The sequence below is a fragment of the Girardinichthys multiradiatus genome, chromosome 8 (genome assembly GCF_021462225.1).
Source record: "Girardinichthys multiradiatus isolate DD_20200921_A chromosome 8, DD_fGirMul_XY1, whole genome shotgun sequence".
NCBI classification, from domain to species: domain Eukaryota; kingdom Metazoa; phylum Chordata; class Actinopteri; order Cyprinodontiformes; family Goodeidae; genus Girardinichthys; species Girardinichthys multiradiatus.
In genome coordinates this window covers 17,257,539-17,278,695 of record NC_061801.1, presented here as the reverse complement: position 1 = coordinate 17,278,695, position 21,157 = coordinate 17,257,539, and the positions used below count along the sequence as shown (strand labels likewise).

General features: G+C 38.6%; 1 protein-coding gene across 1 annotated transcript; it reads left to right on the top strand.

Moving 5' to 3' along the window:
- Positions 1-1,139: 1,139 nt before the first annotated feature.
- rnf165a (ring finger protein 165a) lies at positions 1,140-21,157 on the top strand. Its single transcript, XM_047371766.1, is given in 9 exon segments — positions 1,140-1,556; positions 1,559-1,795; positions 11,482-11,785; positions 11,863-11,988; positions 12,133-12,259; positions 17,202-17,306; positions 17,460-17,555; positions 17,668-17,768; positions 19,307-21,157. Coding segments are annotated over 9 exon segments (1,302 nt in total). The 5' UTR covers positions 1,140-1,468; the 3' UTR covers positions 19,425-21,157.

The following is a 21,157-nucleotide window of genomic DNA, read 5'->3' as shown; positions in this document are numbered from 1 at the left end:
CACCTTGCTAGTACCGGGTTGGACCCCCTTTTGCCTTCAGAACGGTACTGGAAACATTCCTCAGAGAGTTTGGTCCATATTGACATGATAGCATCACACAGATGCTGCAGATTTGTCGGCTGCGAATCTCCCGTTCCACCACATCCCAAAGGTGCTCTATTGGATTGAGATCTGGTGACTGTGGAGACCATTTGAGTGCAGTGAACTCATTGTCATGTTCAAGAAACCAGTCTGAGATGATTCGTGCTTTATGACATGGAATGTTATCCTGCTGGAAGTAACCATCAGAAGATGGGTACACTGTGGTCATAAAGGAATGGACATGGTCAGCAAAAATAGTCAGGTAGGCTGTGGCGTTGACACGATACTCAATTGGTACTGAGGGGCCCAAAGTGTGCCAAGAAAATATCCCCTACACCATTACACCACCACCACCGTTGATACAAGGCAGGATGGATCCGTGCTTTCATGTTTTTGACGCCAAATTCTGACCCTACCATCCGAATGTTGCAGCAGAAATCAAGACTCATCAGACCAGACAACGTTTTACCAATCTTCTATTGTCCCTAGAGATGTTAGTGCATGAAAATCCCAGTAGATCAGCAGTTTCTGAAATACCCAGACCAGCCCATCTGGCACCAACAACCATGCCACGTTCAAAGTCACTTAAATCACCTTTCTTCCCCATTCTGATGCTTGGTTTGAACTGCAGCAGATCATCTTGACCATATCTACATACCTAAATGCATTAAGTTGCTGCCATGTGATTGGCTGATTAGAAATTTGCGTTAAGAAGCAGTTGGACAGGTGTACCTAATAAAGTGGCCGGTGAGCATATATGTTTAGAGCGGTTGCCCTGCTGGAAGATGAACCTCCTTTGTTATGGTTGGGTTTTTTTTCCAGGATTGCCTCATATTTAACATCATCCATAGTCCTATGACTACTGACAAGCTTCCCTGTTTCCTGGAGGAAATCATCTCCTCAGTATGATGCTACCACCACCATGTTTTAGGGTGAGAATGGTTTGATCAGACTGTTGTGTTATTTTTCCACCAAACGTAGCATTTTGCATGCTGTTTCTTTTTTGTTTTTTTTGCATGCAAAATGCCACTTCCACTTCACAGTTATGCACTACTTAGTCATTGTCTATCACAAAAAATCTCAATAGAATATATTAAAGTTTGTGGCTGATGTTCCTTCATCAATGCAGATCATTAAAATGCCCATGCTTATATTCCTGTTGTAAAATAAACCCTAAGCTGTATTAGTGAACTGCTGATCTTGTTTACTCTCCAGAAACAAATGTAGAAAATCCCACACATTCCAAATTCTCAGGTATTTTACAGTTGAAGTGTATTGCTGCCAAATCATTACAAATAACTGTTTAATGTTCAATCTATAACTACACACAGAAAAATAATATACAAAGATAAAAACATATATGTGACTCTGTGGTGCTTAATCCTGAATGGTCCTGTCATGGAGAGGCGGACTGTCCAAAATAAGACACCCCTGCCCAGACTCTGATTCCATTGGTGGATCGGGATGCCAAAGCCGACTGGTCCTGCTGAAAGGGGTGTGGTGACTGGTCGCTGTGGTGTGTGTGTGTGTGTGTGTGTGTTTACAGCTGAGCCTGTCCGTTTGACTGAGCAGGAGAACGGAGGGGGGCTACAGGGGATCATTCCATGGACCATCTGTCTTGCTGGCTGCACTCACAACAAAGAAGGACCCAGAATGGTGTTAGTCCATGTTGGATATCTGGTTCTCCCTGTCTTCGGCTCAGTTAGAAATAGAGGTATGACTAGATTTACGTTGTTTTTTTATGTTTTATACTAACCCCCGGTACATTTTCTCGGCGTTTTCTTCCCGTTAGTATCGATAAAGATGATATAAACAGAGCTGACACTTTAAAGCTTAAAAGAACCGATGGAGACACAAACATTAGTCGTCCTGCTAACTGCAGCAACGCTTAAAAAAAAAAAAAAAAATCCGCTATAATGCACCTATATCTGAATGCAGGCAGCTAAAGCGAAAAGAGTCAGGGAGGTGTTGTTTTATGGCGCTCTTAGGCCCGTAAACCACAGCTGTCAGATTTTCAGGCTCGCTTTGTTTTATCCTCAGCGGTTAGCGCAGTGCTGTCTGCTTTATCTGCGCTCTGTTTACGTGCGTGATTTTGTGCCTTTTTTTGTGCCTTTTGTCGGACGTATAGAAGCTCAGCTTAACCAGGAATTAATTGAACTCTATTGTAGTTTAGCACGATCCAGGCCGACCAAGGATTCGTATCTAAAAACAAACCAAAAAATCAGTGTGACGTGGGGCTGTTTAGTCCTTTGTGTTGATGAATTGCGTAAAATTTTCTGCGCATGTTTTAATTTCACTTTTAGATTAAATAATGTGTCTGACAGTAATATCTGTCGAGTAGATAAGTGTGGTATAAATGTTGTTTTTTTTTTTTTTCTCCAAAACCTGAAATTTCAATGGAGGCACTCAATGAATAAAATGTAGAGCATCAAATGTAATGATTTTAGCTAGTTAAAAAAAACCTCACATATATGCCTCATAATCGGATTGGAATAGTTAAAAAATAAAATCTTTCATTGGCTCAAAAAAAATCCCCAGAAACATACCTCTTGAATGTCTTCAGTTGTCCATAAATAACCGGAAATATGCCTATAAATTGTGATGATTTGGCGAAAAAAATCAACAAAATAAAAAATATGCTGTAAAATCGCTGATTTAAAAGCTGAAAAATGTTTATTCAATCTGTTTAACTGGCTTTAAAACAACAACATATGCTTTTGAAATATGTTGATTTAGCCATAAAATAATAATAAAAAATGCCTCTACATTGTCAGTCATAAAAAAGAAAAAAAAAAAAAAAGAATATGCAGCTTTAGAATTGGTCATTTAAAAAGTAGCTGAAATTTGAAATTTAAATGTGTGATTTGGCCATTTAAACAGAGAGATATGCCTCTTAAATGCAGCAGGCTATCTGTGTTGATTATGTAATAATAATAATAATAATAATGATGGTAGTTGTAGCAGTAATTATTTTGATTGTTAAAACTACATGCAGTAGCACCAATGATTTCATTGTGCTTTTATTTGTGTTCTTTTTTCCTGTTCCATAGTATCGAGGCTGGCTCTACATTCCGCATTTCTCAGACCTTTGTCCCCCTCCATTGTGTAGCTAACGATCATCTGCTGCTGTCTGCCGTAGCCTCTGCCTGTTCTCTGCATCTAGCTGTATTGTGAACCCCCTTCTTCCTCATTTCCTCTTTCCATCTGAAGAAGACATTGGCATTAAAACAGACAAACAAACCGAGTTCCCACTCATACCGTATCCTTCTGTGTAACAGACTAAAGAATAACACTTTTTCTGTAGGAAAACAGTTTGTCCTTATTTAAACTGTCATGTTGCTCTTTAGTGAATAACCCATTGTAGAGTTTACTACAGGCTGTCATTGTGATTCTCCCATTCAGTGTGGATAGACTGCATTCTGCTGTAAATTTCTGTAAAGTGGATACATTTTGATCCTCCTGGATTCGATTACAGCAAGGCTTGATCGAACTGTCTGATTTCCGTCTCCATCCCGTATTTGCAAAAGGTGCATTGTACCAGCATTTTTATGCTCTAAATGAGGTGCTATATTTATAAGACTATTTGTAATCCAAATTATAAATTGGACTTCATTCTATAATGCTGAGATCACAATTTCAGTGAGGTTATCTTTCACCCTTGATGGTCCACTGCACCTGTTAAAAGTGCCGTCCAAACAGCTGGTCATAACCCTGTCCATGTGTCCGAGCCTGTGTTCCTGCTAGCCGAATTGATTTCACAGTAAATTGGCGAGATGCGGCTCTAACTCATTGTGCCATTTTGAAAATAACCCACTATCATGCCCCGCCCCTCCTCCTTTTCAAATCCTCCAGCACCTCCAGAATGCTATCCATTTTACAGGGATGTGTATATCCTGCACTGCTGTAGAACTCCTTTTAGAACCAAAATGTCTTTTTATTCTTTGGTTGTGGTTTTTTACCTTGTTTTTTTTTTATATTAGAACCTAATGCATGTTCGTTTTTATACTTTTGTTTTTTTTTTTCACATTGAACAGCAGATTCTAATGTAATCTTTGTGTAGAGATGTCCCTGCTGTACTGAAATGTGCTGTAAGCATACACATCTACTCATTGGATGCTGCTTCTCTTCTTTTAACCCTACAGAAAGCATGGTTAGGCCTTGTCTTTGGTCTTATTTGCATGGTATTATAATAGTTTTGTAGGTTATATATTATTATTACTATTTTCACACAGTGCCACTCATACTAATATTTCCCAATAAAGACTTTAGTTCTCTTCTTAACCTTCAGTGTGCTTTTTGCTGATTTCCATGTGTCCCCTCTCCTTCTTCCCTTGCCCACCGTGCTGTCACTGAGACAGTCCCCTCACTCTGTGTGTGCTCTCATTTTTCAGCCGTCTTTGACAGAGTCTCCTCAAGTTGCTGACTTGGCTTATTTTTGGAGCCAGGGCAACCTTTTATCCATTAAACAAAAAAAGACAGTACTGATATTTCCTTTTCTATTACATCATCAACTTAAATCATTTCCTATAAAACTAAACACTACCTCCTTCACATCAACTCATTGATTTTTATTGGTGTTACATTACAAAAGGAATCACTTTAAAGAAAAAACTCACTATATTTGATTTTATTTACCAGATGTAGCCCCCTTCTCAATTATTGGTTAAATAATTGAATAACTTTTTATCGCATTAGTAGGGAAAAATATCACTTTAGGAAATATATTTTGTATTTTAAATTGATGGCAGTTGCACTGTTAACACATTGTACAATGCCAGTTTTTGCCAATAGGAAAGGACTTGCAAAGCTAGAGCATACAGAGGAAGGGGCACTTTCCACATCTGCTTTTGCAGAATCTCTTAAGACCATCCACCATATCTGAGGGTCCTGGTATTTTAAAATGTTCATGATACCATGCACTTTTTAATGATTGCTAAAGCCTTTGGAAGAGAATCAGGCCCACAGCATCACACCTCCTCCACCATACTTAACAGTGGGTGTGAAGCCTTTTTTCATGTACTCAAGTTTGTTTCACTTTAAACTCTTACGTGAAACTTGGACTGCCGGTTTCCAAAAGAAGCTTTTAGACTCATCTAACCATGGTAGATCATCCCAGATTGTAGACCTAACCATGGTACCGGTTAAAGCTCAGTTAGGGTTCAGAAAAGTAAACACATTTATGTTGGTGATGGTAGGACAGAAAAGACTTTTCCTGGCACGTGTTTACTACTTTTCTTACCATCCTTACAGTACATGCTGGTTAAAAACAACTTGGCTGGGACTTCATCTTTTCTTGATAATCACATTTTCAGTTGGCTTAAACCTTTTAGTTATTGCTCTCACTATAAATTTACACAAGTGTGTGCGAGTACCTTAATTTCTTGCCGCTTTATTCTGACTTTTGAAGATCAAAACATGTCTTACTTGAACGGTATGTTTTCTCGTCTTTCCCATTTTGAAAAGAGACTAAAGGAAATTCTCTCTGTGTGGCATCGTATTTATGCATGTACATAAATTGAGGGTTGAAGTGTCACATTTATTTGATTTATTTTGAATTTATTTTAGTATTTCCAACATATTTCTACCAGGGGGCAATAACTCTGGCAGATGCTGTACCTGTTGGTCTAATTTCCTTTTAAAATAGTTAGAAGATGTTTGCAAATACATTAATACACTCCCCTGAATTGCACAAATTACTCTATTAAAAATTCCCTGGCAAATTTCCTATATTATACTAAAAATATTAGTTTTTTTTAAACTCCAGTAAGGGCAATATTTTCAATTCACATTTAAATGTACAGAATGATGTTTTGAACATTCTTTTAAACGATTGATTACCTCTAAACCTTTAAAGACATTGATTTCTGTGTAGTTTTATACAACGTGCTGTAATGAAAGAAAAGAAGATCCAGTTTAGGCTTATTGGGGCACCATATGTCTGTTCCAGAAATCAAATAATCCAATTTTATGAATTGAGGTGCTAACCTTTCAAACTGAACACGTCCAAGGTAATAAGAAGGAAGTTATCTTTGTTGATGCTTTAATACTGGGATTCATTCATTTTTTGTAGAAGGAAAATAAGCAGTCAGACAAGTGAGGTTTCAGCTTCCAGCTTTCATTGCACCTTATGTTTTTTAGATATTTTTATTTGTAATATGTGAAAAATGCAGGCAATAGTTGTTGAAAATGGAAATATGAATCAAAAATTTAATTTGCAGATTTGCAAATCTGTGATTTGCAGCCTGAAAGGTGCCTGGCTTCAAACTAAATCAATAAGATTTATTGGCTATATTTCCTGTGTCAGTATTTCAGTATGAAACAGTGATCACAACCATAATATACAATGAATGTGTCAGTGCGACTGATAGTCAGCATCTCTAAGGCTGCTAAAGTACAAAGACTCAATATTAATTATGAATAAAAACGGTTTGTCTTTGGTTAATCAGATTATATCTTTGTTCTTCTTGTCTTTCTGAAAGATGCAATGAAAAGGGCTTATCGACAGCTACTTAAGGTTGAAAATAATACGAAGGTATTCACACACCATGAACTTTTCCACTTTTTGTCACCTTACAACCACAACCTTTCATTCCTTTCAATGGTATATTATGTGATATACCAACACAGTGTAATAGTGTGTAGTTGTGAGGTGGAAGGAAAATGATACATGTATTTCTTCAATATCCATTGCAATTACAGTTGCAAGTCTATTGGACATTTTACAGATTAAAATGTTTTGACTATTCTTTTTTGTAAAATAGTTCCTGCTCTGTCATATTGGACGAAGAGCATGTGTGAGCATAAATTTTCAAGTCCTGTCACAGATTCTTTATTCGATTTAGGTGTGGACTTGGACTGGGCCGTTCTAATACATCCATATGTGCTTTGATGTAAAGCCTTTCATAGTGCCTCTGGCTATATGTTTAGGGTTGTGGTCCTCCTAGAAGGTGAGCAACCACCCTAGTCTTATGTCTTTTTCAGGATTGCCCTGTATTTACCTCCATTCATCTTTCCATCAACTCTGACTAACTTCCCTGTACCTGCTGAAGAAAAGCATCCCAAAGCATGATGCTGCCACCACCACGTTTCACCACGCCGAAGGCGTGTTCAGGTTGATTTGAAGGTTTGGTCTCATCTAACAAAACCACCCTATTGATTTGTTGGTCTATTGCATAAAATCCTAATTAAAATACATTCAGTTTTATGGCTGAAATCTGACAAAATGTGGAACAGTTTAATGGGTATGTGCATTTTGCATAACATTGGGTTGCATCTAAAAAGAAATGAGGAAAACTTTGTGTATGAAAGACACCTCTCTGTGGTTGAAATCCAGGTATACAAACAAGTAAAAATAGTTCACAAGTTCGCATAGCTTAGGTACACAACAAAAAACGAGAAGACAGATCTGTGTCAGTGAATGTCTTACAATAACATTTGGATAAGACGGTTTTCTCAAATATCTGATAAATCAAAGAGTGAAACTCGTAAAATTGGAAAACAGTGGATTTAATGTGTGTGAAACTTTTATATTTTGTTTGGGTGTTAAGAGAAACTCACTTCTCACATCCAACCCTCCTTCAAAATTATTAGAACAGACCATGTCACATTTATAAATAAATTCATCAACTGCGAACCAGCAGGATGGTGCTTGCAGTTTTGGAAGATGAAAATAAGTAAGCAAAGCACGTAGTGTATATTGGCAATTTAGAAAAGCAAAACCCATTAAGTATAAATTAGACCACTTGATAAGGCTTTCAATTATACATTGTTAAACATTAAGTAACCTTTAATTTAAACCGTAGAAGCTAAAATGGTGTCTGCAGTATTTCATTACACAGTCTGACTGTAAGTGTTTGTCTCACTTGGAGCACAGCAGAAAATTCATGGGAGAAATCTTTACAACATGCAGCACAGACTGTGGTGTCGCATTAATACCAAGTAATTTGATTTGTGGCTCTAAAGTATTTTGAGTGCGCATCTAAATGGAGATTTAATACAAGGAGCAATCAAATATTTACCGTTCCCGTTAGTTCAGGGCTTCAGAAATTATTTATGTGCAGACAGACAGAGCACTGGAGATGCAACCTTGCAAGCCTGGCACATTTCTCCACAAACTCCAGCGATAGAGATTTAAATAACTCAACAGCTGAAATGCATATACTCCTCTGCACTGGCTCTTCTCCAACAGTAAAACTATAATGTGTCCTTATTTAACCAGCAGTGTGAACAGTGATGCAGCTTATGCCTGTGAGTTTACTGATCATTGAGCTCATCAGGTGAGGTAATCTTAAGAGTGTCACATGATGGATGGAAGGTATACAGGAGAAGATTATGTTAGAGAGGAGGTGTGATTTGGGAAATCTGGAGGAGATGAGGCAGGTTTCCTGTCGCAAGTGGGCGGGTCTTATCAGCTGTCACTCACACTGGGAAACCATGCTGCAGCCAAACCGTGGGGGAGGGGCTGCCTGTGCAACTGCTCTGGGATGACAAGCTGATTTTCTGAGGCTGGCTGGCTGGGTTTCTGGGTGGATGGTTTGCTCTCTGCCAATATAGGATTTTATGTCTGTAAATCAAAGCACAAATGTCACATCAGCGCAGCTATTCCTCGTAGCTCTGCATCATGTCAGATTCAAACAGGAGCAGGTCAGGCTATAAAAAATTTTTTATAATAAGCTTCAGTCAGAGACCAATCTTACAAGGTCACAGGGCCCACACAAAAAACTGATGTACAGCAGGCAGTAACCAATCCAAAATATCAGTCATTTATGCTCTACTTCCTCAGCCAAATGTTTTGCTGTGCCTTTCTGGGTTCACTGGCTTCTCCCTTCTTGAGGCTAAATGCACTGAAGTGCAAGCGCGCTTATATGTCAGCAATGATAAAACAGAAAGTTTGTTATTCTTTTGAAACACTTGCGTATTTGCTTTTGCTCAGTTGCTTTTACCACTCTATCTTAATATGAAATAACATCCAGCAGCTAATTAGCATAGCTTAGCTAAAATAGCTTGAGCACAAATGATCAAATATACCTTAAAAGCTAAAGGGTTTGCGCTTCTTTGTTTGATATTTTAAGAAAATAAGTCATCAAATTATAATTTCTCATGCTGTTGAACTTCTAAATTGTTTTACAATGTCCATTTTATACAGATCAAACAAACATCATATTGTTGCTGTCTAGGCTTCTTTCCACAGAGAAATCTTGAAAAGGCCCACCAAGGACAGGCTTGGGCCCTCTATACTACTTGTTTCTACAAGAACTAAAGTATATATACCTTAAAAACAAAGGTCAAAATGACAGAATTTACTAAAAATGAATATATGTACCAGGGCAATGGTAAAGAGCAGCAACAGAACTGCAAAGTAACAATTTAAACATTCACAGTCTTACATATCACATTTGGAGCTATGTGAGATTTTATACACATTAAAACTGTTTAATTCTATAGGAATAAATGTGGCACTAAGGTAAAGGTTGGAGAACAAAAATATTAAATCCAACGAATCATGGTGATGCAATACAAATACAGACATAAGATACCTAACAATAAAAAACACACAAAAAAATAACACTAGGCAGAAAATAACATCTGTAAATCAAACCCAACATGGTACAAAATATTTAGAATTAGTTTCTATTAAGTGGCTTAATGCTTGTGCAGGTCATTTCTCCTCCCCACCATTTTGTCATTATTGAGTTTTGGTTATTTCATTCCTGCCACTTTCAGATACTAGAAGGAAACCCTGGACATTTTGTACCAATCATATCTGTGGGGGGACGTTTCATATTTGCACTGACATTTAGGGACAAAACTAAAATGTTTACCAGCCACTTTTTGATGTCTAGGTCACTCTTAAAATAGATTTTTAATCTCATTGAGCTTTTCTCTGGTTAAATAAAGGCTAAACATAAAAAATATGTGTAAAACACACTTGTGTAATATTTGTTTTGATCACAAAAAATGTATAACCAAGTAAAATTTGTTCATTAAAAAGTCTTATCATTACTTGTTCTAATTCTCTTAAAATAATTGTACTGTAAAATAAATACTGCATAATTTATACCATACGTGATGATCATAAATGTTCTTTTTTTCAAATTCATTTTCTTTTCCAAATTTTGGTTTTCAATTTCTTATTTTTCTGACTTCCATATTTTACAATCTAAAACACTTTTCTTTTACCTTAAAAGTTTCTATAATCATGTGACTAACATAAAATATTGATAAAGAAGCCAAAATAAGCCCAATCGATTGGAATGTGTTCTTAAGAACCACTGTATACACTGCAAACCCGCCACTATGTATTGTGATCAAATTTCCACAATTTTATAATTCTACCTGTATTAGGCCAAAAGAGGGTGCTAAGTTTCCCCCCGAATTGACAACAGATGTTTTAAAATGATTTTCTATATTCTGTTTTAAGTTTACTTTGAGGAAATGTGATTTTTTGATTTCAATAATAACAGTGTCTTTATGGAAAAGAAACTGAAATAGGAACAGACGGAATGTCAATGGATGGGTGTGCAAAGATTGTATATTGGCTATTAGCAGGTCCTAAACAATGTCTTGCTTTTGTTGTAAACATTGAACAAAATATGTATTCTACACATTTATTCTATTACCGTTCTACTGTTAAATTAATTTGCAAGCAATTATGAAATGTATTAGAAAAAATAACTCATAAGCAAATCCTCCATCTTGGACACATTAGACACACATTGTCTCTTTACATTACTGTTTAACAGATTATTATGGGCTATTTGAGCATAAAACTGTGAAAATCAGTTTGATGGTAGAGCACACCATCCTGAACAGTCTGCCCTCCAGATCCCACTGGTCCAGAAAGATTGAGAGCTGTAATTGGAAGTTGAAATAACATTTCTTTTAGTTTTTTACTTTAAGCTCTGTTCAGTCCCTGTTTCTCTGTGCTGAGAGTAATTTGTATTGTTAGACTTTGATGCAATCTAATGGCTTTGCTGTCTCTGATATTAAGAACCGCGGGAAAGTGGAAAGGGAGGCACGTTATTTTTTCTTCTAACTTCTGTGGTGCCTCGCTATTATTGCATTATTATGAATAAGGAGTTTAATGTTCCTTCAAATAGCTGGTATAATAGAGAGCTCAAATTCATTCAGTTAACTACCCTTCCACAGCAGATAAGTGTGGTCCCAAAGCTTGTCTTTGAAAAATCCCAGCCAACATGAATGATATGTTGGCCCTGAAGGGTGTAACTGCAAGTGGGTTTCGATTTTAGTCTTCTGAGTCCTGATGTCTCTTATTCTGAGTCATATTTCTTCTGTTTTTGTAGTCTTGTGTTGATTTTATATTTATTGTGAGGTCTCTCTGTCTCTTTTTAAAAGATTGCAGGCCTATTTTCTCTCATCAATTGCATTTATTTCACATAGGAGCACACTTCAACAGGCATCAGCACAGCCATGCTACCTCCTGCCGACACTTTCACCTGGGCACTCCCCAGGCTCCCATCTCAGCAGAGTTCCCTCTTGGACACGCTGGCCAGCCCCCGCAGGCAGGCCTGGCCGCCCACCTACCCCCCGCACACCACCCAACCCTCACTGCCCTGCCTGCACCCCCTCAGTTTCAGGACATGCCAGGGCCTTCATTCCTACCTCAGGCCTTACACCAGCAATACCTCATCCAGCAGCAGCTCTTTGAAGCGCAGCACCGCAGGATCCTTCCTCACTCATCCAGGTAGTGATGGTATTGCATGCAAATACATGTGCATACATTCAGAAATTAAACTCCAAACCCTTTTAATTCAATTGCAGAAGAACCCAGGAGCGTATTCCTCTGAATTCTCACCGATTGCGTTCAGGTTATGAATACTCCCCTCCCATCCATGTTCCTCAGCCAATAACACAGCAGCCACGGTACCTGGCTGAAGGCACCGACTGGTGAGTCACATCTGAGACTAACAGGAATCCTGCAGAGTTGAGAAATTATCCCATCTATTCCTCTCTGTACCCATCTGTCGTCTGTCACGTTGGCTGGCACGAGTAATAATGCTGATTTAGTCCCACGCCTGTCTCTCACTGCAGGGATCTCAGTGTAGATGCTGGTCTCCCTCATCAGTACCAACTCCAGCAGCTTCCACAGCACTATCAGCATTACCTGACCTCCCCACGATTGCACCACTTCCCCAGGAACACATCATCTGCCCAAGTGGTACGTTGTGTTATTCTTTGTTAATCTCTTTTTTTATGTTATAGGTTCGGGATGTATATAAAGGATGTACAGAAACCCTGAGATCCAAAACAACAGATCAGTATTTTTTTATGTCCTTGATACCAATTGAAGTGATTTAAGATTAGGCATTTCCCGATACCGAGGCCCAGTCCGATCATTCATTAAAATCAAAGGTGTGGATTGGCAGTAAAATAAGACTTTTTGTTTCATCAGTACTGCATGGTCTACATTACATAAAATTGTGTAGCACTTAAATTACTCAACAGTGACGTTCCAGTGCCTGCCGTCTCTCTCATCTGTTTTCTTGAAAGCTTCAAAATGCTCCTCCAACTGAGGGCTACCTTGGTGAAGAAGCTCCTATAACTGGCATTGCTTTATTATTTGTTTCTGAAGAAACAGTATATCTGACTAAATACTTACAACTACATACTGCAATAAATCCATTGCTTGCTGACAGCGTTTTCATGCACAGCAGTTTAAAAGTGGTTAATGCTAGGCTAATGCTAAGTTTAGTCTATTCTGGCTGTAATATATTTCCATCTAGTTATTTGTGTGCAGACAAAACCTACATATAAACTTGTTCTCCTCCTTCAAAAACCTGTTCCTCCTTCCAGAAGTGTTTGTTTAGAACATCATAAAATGCAATGACTAGTGTTTCAGCTGCTTTTTTTGTGCTTCTTGCCTTAAACAGCTGTCAATAGCTGAGCTGGTCACATGATGAAAGAGACAGACAGGGACCTGCAACAGAGTCAATACTAGGGAGTGGATTGAAATGTCCAGAATAATACAAAAATAAAAGCAAGTTCACAACTCCAGAACAAACTAGTTTTTGCTTGTACCACCTCAAGTAATCAAAAAACAAAATCTCAGATTTTGGTTTAAAGTAATCTTTTAATTTCACGAAAGTGTTTTTTCTGATGTGCCCCAGCATCAGTCCAGACTTAAATCTGGTAGAGAATCTGTGGGAGCTAAAGATTAAAGAATTCTAGAATTGCGCCGCTCAAGGTTTCAGCTCAGTTACTTTTGATTCTGATTTATTCTTTTTTGGGAACTCTTCCTCTTGTGGTGGATACAATTGATTTTTTTTGGACGACTGTCCTCCCCAGTGTCGGATGCTGTGCAGCTTGGAGAATTTTTCCTAATACTTTTCTACTTTTGGAAATTTGTTATGATGCATTGCCATGGCAACGGGGTTGTTTCTTACAACCGGGAGCAGCTGATTAATATCTCAAAAGCTCAAATAATACTTCAACTACAACCCCAAATCCCTGATGAGTTGAAAAGGAGACGCCGTGGATGCAGAGCAGGAGCTAAGAGAAGAGAGAAAAGGAGGAAGTTCAAACCATCTCTTCCGTCGATTATGATGGGCAATGTGAGATTGTTGGGAAACAAGTTGGATGAACTCCAAGCCCAACAAAGGACCCAGCCAGAGTACCGGGCATGCAGTATTATGTGTTTTACTGAGACATGGCTGCAGGATCATATCCCAGACTCCAGCGTCTCTCTGCCGGGCTTTTTAACCATACGAGCAGACAGAGATTTAAAGAGGAGGTGGACTGGCAGAATTTGTGAACAACAGATGGTGTAATCCAGGACATGTTACTGTGAAGTGTTGTCTCTGCAGTCCAGATATTGAACTGTTGGCAGTAAGCTTTCGTCCATATTATTTACCCAGAGAGTTCACCAGTGTTATTTTGGCAACAGTTTACGTTCCACCTTCCGCTGTTGCCGACACTGCATGTGAGGTCAATAGCTCAGTTGTTGCTAAGCTACAGACACAAAACCCCAATGTTTTGTGGCAATTTCTGGTGATTTTAACCATGCTTCACTCTCTGCTACACTTCAAACGTTTCAACAGTTTGTCAGCTGCTCTACCAGAGAAAACAAAACGTTGGATTTGTTTTATGCAAATGTCAAGGACTCATACATCTCTACAGCAAGACCTCCTCTAGGCAAATCAGATCCCAATCTTGTTTTTCTCTGCTTGAAATATGAGCCCCTTGTTCAGAGGCAACGTGTAATAAAGAGGACTGTGAGAAAATGGTCACAGGAAGCTGAAGAAGCTCTGCAAGGTTGCTTTGAGGCTACAGACTGGGACACACTGTGCCAGCCACATGGAGAGGACATCAATGCCATGACTGAGTGTGTAACCGACTATATAAACTTCTGTGTGGATAACATCATCCCCTCCAGAACCGTGAGATGCTTCCCCAATAACAAACCTTGGATCACCAGTGACCTGAAGGACCTGCTTAACAAGAAAAAAAGAGCCTTCAGAGATTGAGACAGAGAATTATTGAGGAGTTTACAGAAGCAACTTAAAGTCAAGATAAGAGACAGCAAGGAGGTGTACAAGAGGAAGCTGGAGAGCAAGCTCCAGCAAAACAATCTCAGAGATGTGTGGTCAGGGATGAAGAAGATCACAGGCTTCAAGCAGAAGGATGATTAGACCGACGGAGGTCTGGACAGAGCCAATGAACTGAACACATTCTTCAATAGGTTCAGTTCAAAAACAAGCTCAGCATCCTCCTCTCCTGCTCACAGCCAAACAGACATCCCACCCTCCTTTGACCCACAGGACCCACAGCTGTCCAGTAACAATTCAAATGTTTTATCTTCCACCTCAGCCCTAGACCCTTCTGCTTCTACATGTTTACCTTCAACCATATCAGAAGATGCTGATGCTTCCTTTGCCACCACCTTCCACCTGTGTGTCTCAAGAAGTCAAGTGAAGATGCAACTGGAGAGACTGAATCGGAATAAGGCTGCAGGTCCAGATCATGTCAGCCCTAGAGTCTTGAAAGCTTGTGCAGAGCAGCTCTGTAGGATTCTGCAGCACCTCTTCAGCCTTAGCCTGGCCCAGAAGAAGGTTCCGGTGTTGTGGAAGACCTCCTGTCTTGTCCCGGTACCAAAGAAAATTCACCCATCAGTCCTCAATGACTATAGACCTGTTGCCCTGACATCCCATATCATGAAGGTCCTAGAGAGGCTCCTGTTGGCCCACCTGAGTAAACAAACAATAAACTATCAGGACCCCCTTCAGTTTGCTTATCGCTGTGGAGTTGGAGTTGAAGATGCCATAATACACCTGCTTCAACAAACCCAGTCATCTGGACAAAGCCAGCAGCATTGTGAGGATCATGTTCTTTGATTTCTCCAGTGCATTTAACATAATCCAACCTGATTTGCTTTGTCAGAAACTCCAGAAGACTCGGGTGGAGGCCTCAACAATTGCTTGGATCAAAGACTACCTGACAAACAGACCACAGTTTGTGAGACTGAAGGGTTATGAGTCTAACCAGGTAGTCAGCAGCACAGGAGCACCACAGGGGACTGTACTCTCACCATTCCTTTTCACTTTGTACACCTCAGACTTCCAGTACAAGACAGACTCCTGTCACCTGCAGACATACTCGGATGATTCTGCAGTTGTGGGGTGGATCAGAGATGGACAAGAAGATGAGTACAGGAAGGTGGTGGACCTCTTTGTGGCATGGTGTGGAAACAATCATCTCATCTTGAACGTGACTAAAACAAAGGAGATGATTGTAGATTTTAAGAGAAACAGGAATAAGTCAAAAACTATTTCCATCATGGGAGAAGAGGTGGAGATGGTGGAGGAGTATAAATACCTCGGTGTTCACCTGGACAACAGACTGGAGTGGAGATGCAACTGTGAAGCTGTCTACAAGAAGGGACAGAGCACACTGTACTTCTTGAGGAAGCTTAGGTCCTTTGGTGTTTGCAGCAAGATGCTGCATATCTTCTATATGTCTGTTGTGGAGAGTGTGATCTCTTCTCCATCATCTGCTGGGGAAGCAGCATCAGAGCCAGGGACTTAAAAAAACTCAACAAGCTGATAAAAAAGGCTGGCTCTGTTCTGGGGACTCCTCTGGAACATCTAGAGATCATTGTGGAAAGAAGGATTCTTCATAAAATGAAGAACATTATGGAGAACACTGAGCATCCTCCTCATTAGACTGTCCTACAATAACAGAGTGTCTTCAGTCAGAGGCTTCTTCAGATGTGCTGTAAGACAGACCGCTACAGGAGATCCTTCCTGCCCACAGCATCTACAACGGCTCTTCGAAAAAACCTACATAATGAGCTACAACAACATTTAATTTAATTTTGGGATTAATAAAGTATTTTTGAATTTGAATTGAATTGAATTGAATTGATTGTTATATCTTAAAATATAGGTAATGTGAATCTATTGAGCAGTGCCTTTGTTTTCAATTGTTACTGTGATTTCGACTGCTGTACTGCAAATGATAAGCTCTCTGGAGTTCTTAAATTATTTTCTAACGGACTATTTTAATATATCATTTGTCATTTTTCTTTAGTATATTGTCGCTATCACGATGTGTGTTGCTGACTTCTTGGCCAGGCCATCCTTGTAAAAGAGATCTCAGTCTCAATGGCTCTTTATCTGGCGAAATAAAGGGTGATGACAAGGAGGCCTTTCAATTTTAAAGACTTGGGTCTCATTGCTAAAGATAAATTCTTGCAATACCAGTGGAAAAAGGCACAACATGTTGGCAATTATGAAAATGGGTTGACTGCTCTATTGCCAATAAAGATTTTTTCATGAATATTAAGAAAGGTATAAATATTTTTGGCATGTCATTTTTTAAATAAAATGTAAATAAGAACAGATACATTTTTATTGACTTGATACTTCTTTCACATTGTTTTATTATTTTTTGAGAGATGTATGTCTCATGTCTGTCTCTTGTCTGGTTGAATGAAATAGATTTGTAATCAAAATCTGCCAGAGGTATGAATACATTTGGCCTTAACTGTACACAAATACTTTTGTTAAAAAAATGCAAAAGATATCTCCGTTTGCAACAAGCCTCATTTTTAGGTCAACATGATTTCTAGTTTATCTAATCCTGTAAACATTTTGCTTCACCAGGTTGTTCATGAAATCAGAAATTACCCATATCCCCAGCTGCATCTGTTAGCACTGCAAAGTTTAAATCCTTCAAGGCATGCCACCGCTGTGCGAGAAAGTTATGAGGTAAATCCCCTAAGTTTGTAATGTGCTGACTTCTACATCCAATAAATAAATAAATTACAATAAAATAAAATAAAAATTTGTCACACCTTAATGTCCTTTTAGCAGTTTTTTATACTGTGTTGTCATTCTAATGAATATCTGCTGTTTGAACAGGAGCTGTTGCAGCTTGAGGACCGATTGGGAAGCGTCAGCAGGGGGGCTGTCCAAACAACCATAGAAAGATTCACTTTCCCACACAAATACAAGAAGGTACTGCAGATAAAAAGAACTACACAAAGATGCAAACATTGAATATTTTTCAAATTATTTTAGATCAGTTTGAATTGTGTTTTTGTCTCTGTGTGATCTGATCTATTAACAGAGAAAGCCTCTGCAACTGAAGATTGGGGTGGAGGAGGAAACAGATGTGGATGAGAAGTGTACCATCTGTTTGTCCATGCTGGAGGATGGAGAGGATGTCAGGTAGGTGATGCTCTATAACTCAAGAATCAACACTATATTGTCAGAAATGCACTTTTGTCTCTCATGAATTAAACAAGGAGATCAATAGATGACTAACGTTTGCACAGTAGTCCCTGTTAGAAACTGGTTCATTAATCTTACAAATCTACATCTGAGAGCCAAATGTAAACAACTGTGTTGATTAGATGATACATGCAGTGAGTAAAAGTATAAAGACAACAGTTTGCTCAGTTTTCACTGGATGATGCTTTGCTCTAACCCTCTCAGTTGCTATGCAACTACAGTAGTAGATATTGATGTTGCTGACGATGACCAAGTGATGATCCAACTCCTAACCCTCAAATTACAGTCACACTAAAAATTAATTAAACTTTATCTCAAATCCAAGGCTTCATATATCAGGAACAAAATCATCTTGTTCAGACCATGCCTTAAAATGAGGTAAATGCAGCCACAGATGAACAGGTACTGAAATATTATATTAAATATTATATATTATTATCATTGTTTATTAAAAAAAAAAGTAAACCTAACTTGCTACCATATAAGTCTGGGAAATAAATAAGAAGCATGTGTTTATACACTAATGCATTTGATTAACTGGTCAACTGAACAAGTACAAAAATCTTAATGAAATCTGTCTTGATAGTTTGCTCTTCTGAAACATTCAGGTGTGTTAACACAATTAGAATTTTTCTTTGAATAGAGTTGTAGGTTCCCTTCATCACAGAAAGAGTTAAAAAGCTAGTTTTATTCAGGTTGACTTTTTATCTTTATAGGCAAAAAGGTTAATCACAGGTAGAAGCATTGAAATCAGTTTTGGTCTTCTCTAGGCTCAGGCCATGCAGTGCTCTGAAAAATATTCAAGAAATTCCCAAAATCCCAGATTGTTTGTTACATAATAATGTTCAGGACTGTTAAATTGGACAGGACGATTGAAAAGATAAACACATCTTTGGTTACTGAAAAAGAAAGTGGCAGAAGTGCTTTATCCAGCCCTCGTGCTATATGCTTTTGTCAAGCACGGTGGTGGAAGGCTCATGATTTGGGCTTGTTTTGTATCCACAGGACCTTGGCCCTCTTGCAGTTATGGAGCCCAACATGAGCTTCTTTGTGTACCAACTTATTGGTGTTTGATTGGCTTATGCTTTTGAATGTAAGAAAAAAATTTAATATTTAAAAAGAGTTTATTTTATAGACACTGAAAATTGCACATTTTAGAAACCTAAAATTTAAATAAAAGGGATCTGTTCTTTGATCTAAAGAATTATGCACATGGACTTGCACATGTATTTGGGAACAGAAACTAATGGGGAAAAAAACAACACCCTGGGGGGGGGGAGAAAGAGAGTCAGTTTACAACATATGGAGTCTCAGCTGTCTGAGAGGTAAGTGGGGATTGATGACTCAACATAAGTTATCTCTATGCCTGGATGAACAACTGTATCCCCCCTGGTTTTAGTGGTTTCTAACAAGCACATAACTTTTTTTTTAGGACGGTCTATATGAACCCACACTGTTTCCTCTCTCTCCTCTAGGCGATTGCCCTGCATGCACCTCTTCCACCAGAGCTGCGTAGACCAATGGCTGGCTACCAGCAGGAAGTGTCCAATCTGTCGGGTTGACATCGAAACGCAGCTGAACCCCGACAGCTGATGAGATTTGACTCCTTGTGATTCACTCACTTTTGTGTAATTCCTCTCTCTCTTCCATCCCGGCTCGCTGGCCTACCCCGACATGACACAATCCATACGACCCTCCCAACCCCCTTGGTGGGTACTTTGCCAAATGTCTCCAGACTTCACGCAACATAAAAACACTTCTAATTAATGCTTTATTGAGCCAAGCTAGGACTGCACTAGAGGCAGCGAAAGACTCTCTTTATATAAAAGCACATCCTCTGGGGAAGCAAATGACACTGGAACACAAAACCACATGCGTTCTCATGTACACAGGGTTTACTTGTAGCTTGCTGGTTGTGAGTGGGGTGCTGTTACAGTTGTGGTGTTGTACTGTAGGTAGCCACGGGTGGTGTAGCATGTCCTCAAAGCCATGACTTTATGTCTAAAGAGTGGAAAACACATAACCACACACTGAACTCTCTACTGTCTCTCTTTTCTCTCTCTGTCTCTTTCTTACTCTGACACAAACATAAGCTTAACAGATAGTAACCGCTCTGATGCCATGTTTACCTAAAGATCTTTGTGGTCGTAGTAGAGTAGCAGTATCCAACAAGTGATATTCGGTGGACTCTCGCCTTCTTTGGTCGAAGCACTAGCTAGCTGAGTGTTTTGATCACGTCATACAGCTTTGACTTTTTGCAATACAGTTGTACTTTTTACCCTGGGTGGTGTCATTTGAGTGGGTTTCTTTCACTCCTGTGCAACCAGAACCCTGGTGAGTGGTTTTGTGTTTAAAATGTTAAAAATAGGTAGAAAATTGTTTTTTTAAATTATTATAAATCTTTTTTTTTTTTTTACCAAAATGCATTTTATTGCGTTGTAGCTTGGATCTGCACACAGGTTTTGTGTGTGTGTGTATGTCTCTGTGTGTGTGAGCTCTGACCTGGTGTGTTTAACTAAACAAATACGTGTCAGTGGCATGTTGCGTTTGCTTTAAGAGTTAGGGGGCAACACCTTTACTCAGACCATGTAGGTTAAATACTGCAGCCTCTGAAACTCTTAGACAACACAAAACCAAAAAAAGTGATAAGAAAAAAAAGTTATCATGCACTAGGCATGGGCCGGTACGAGATTCTTAAGGTATGATAACTTTGAGTAAAAGTAGCATTGTTTCATGGTATCATGGTAATTACATGAAAATGTAAAATTAAAATGTAAAACATTAACGGGATTATTTAAGACAGAAAATAAACAAATATTCCAACTGCTGCTAACATATTATAACGTATTGAATATTACAGACATACTATTGGTATCAATAACATTTACGACTTTCCATTTTAATTTCAAAACATATACTTGCGTTTATAGAAAAGACACCAGCTAAATTTAATAGTTTTCAAGTACTCATCAAGAAAGCTGCTGTCCTACTCTGTTATTCTGTTTTGTAGATTAACACTAGTATCTATCTTTTTCCTATGTAGATACTTGATTATTTGCAGGACCGGCATTCCTACATGCAAACAAACACTTTCGCAGTCAATATGAATAAAAACATGTAGCAATATTGACTTTTACACCCAGATTTGAATGATTTAATCATTCAAGCTGTAGGATTACCTAAAAAAATGTTCTCTGACCACTTATACTTACCTATTTCAATTCAATTCAGTTTATTTATATAGCACCAATTCACAACAGATGTCGTCTCCAGGCACTTCACAAAAGTCAGGTACATACATTCCAATTAATCCTAATCATTGAACA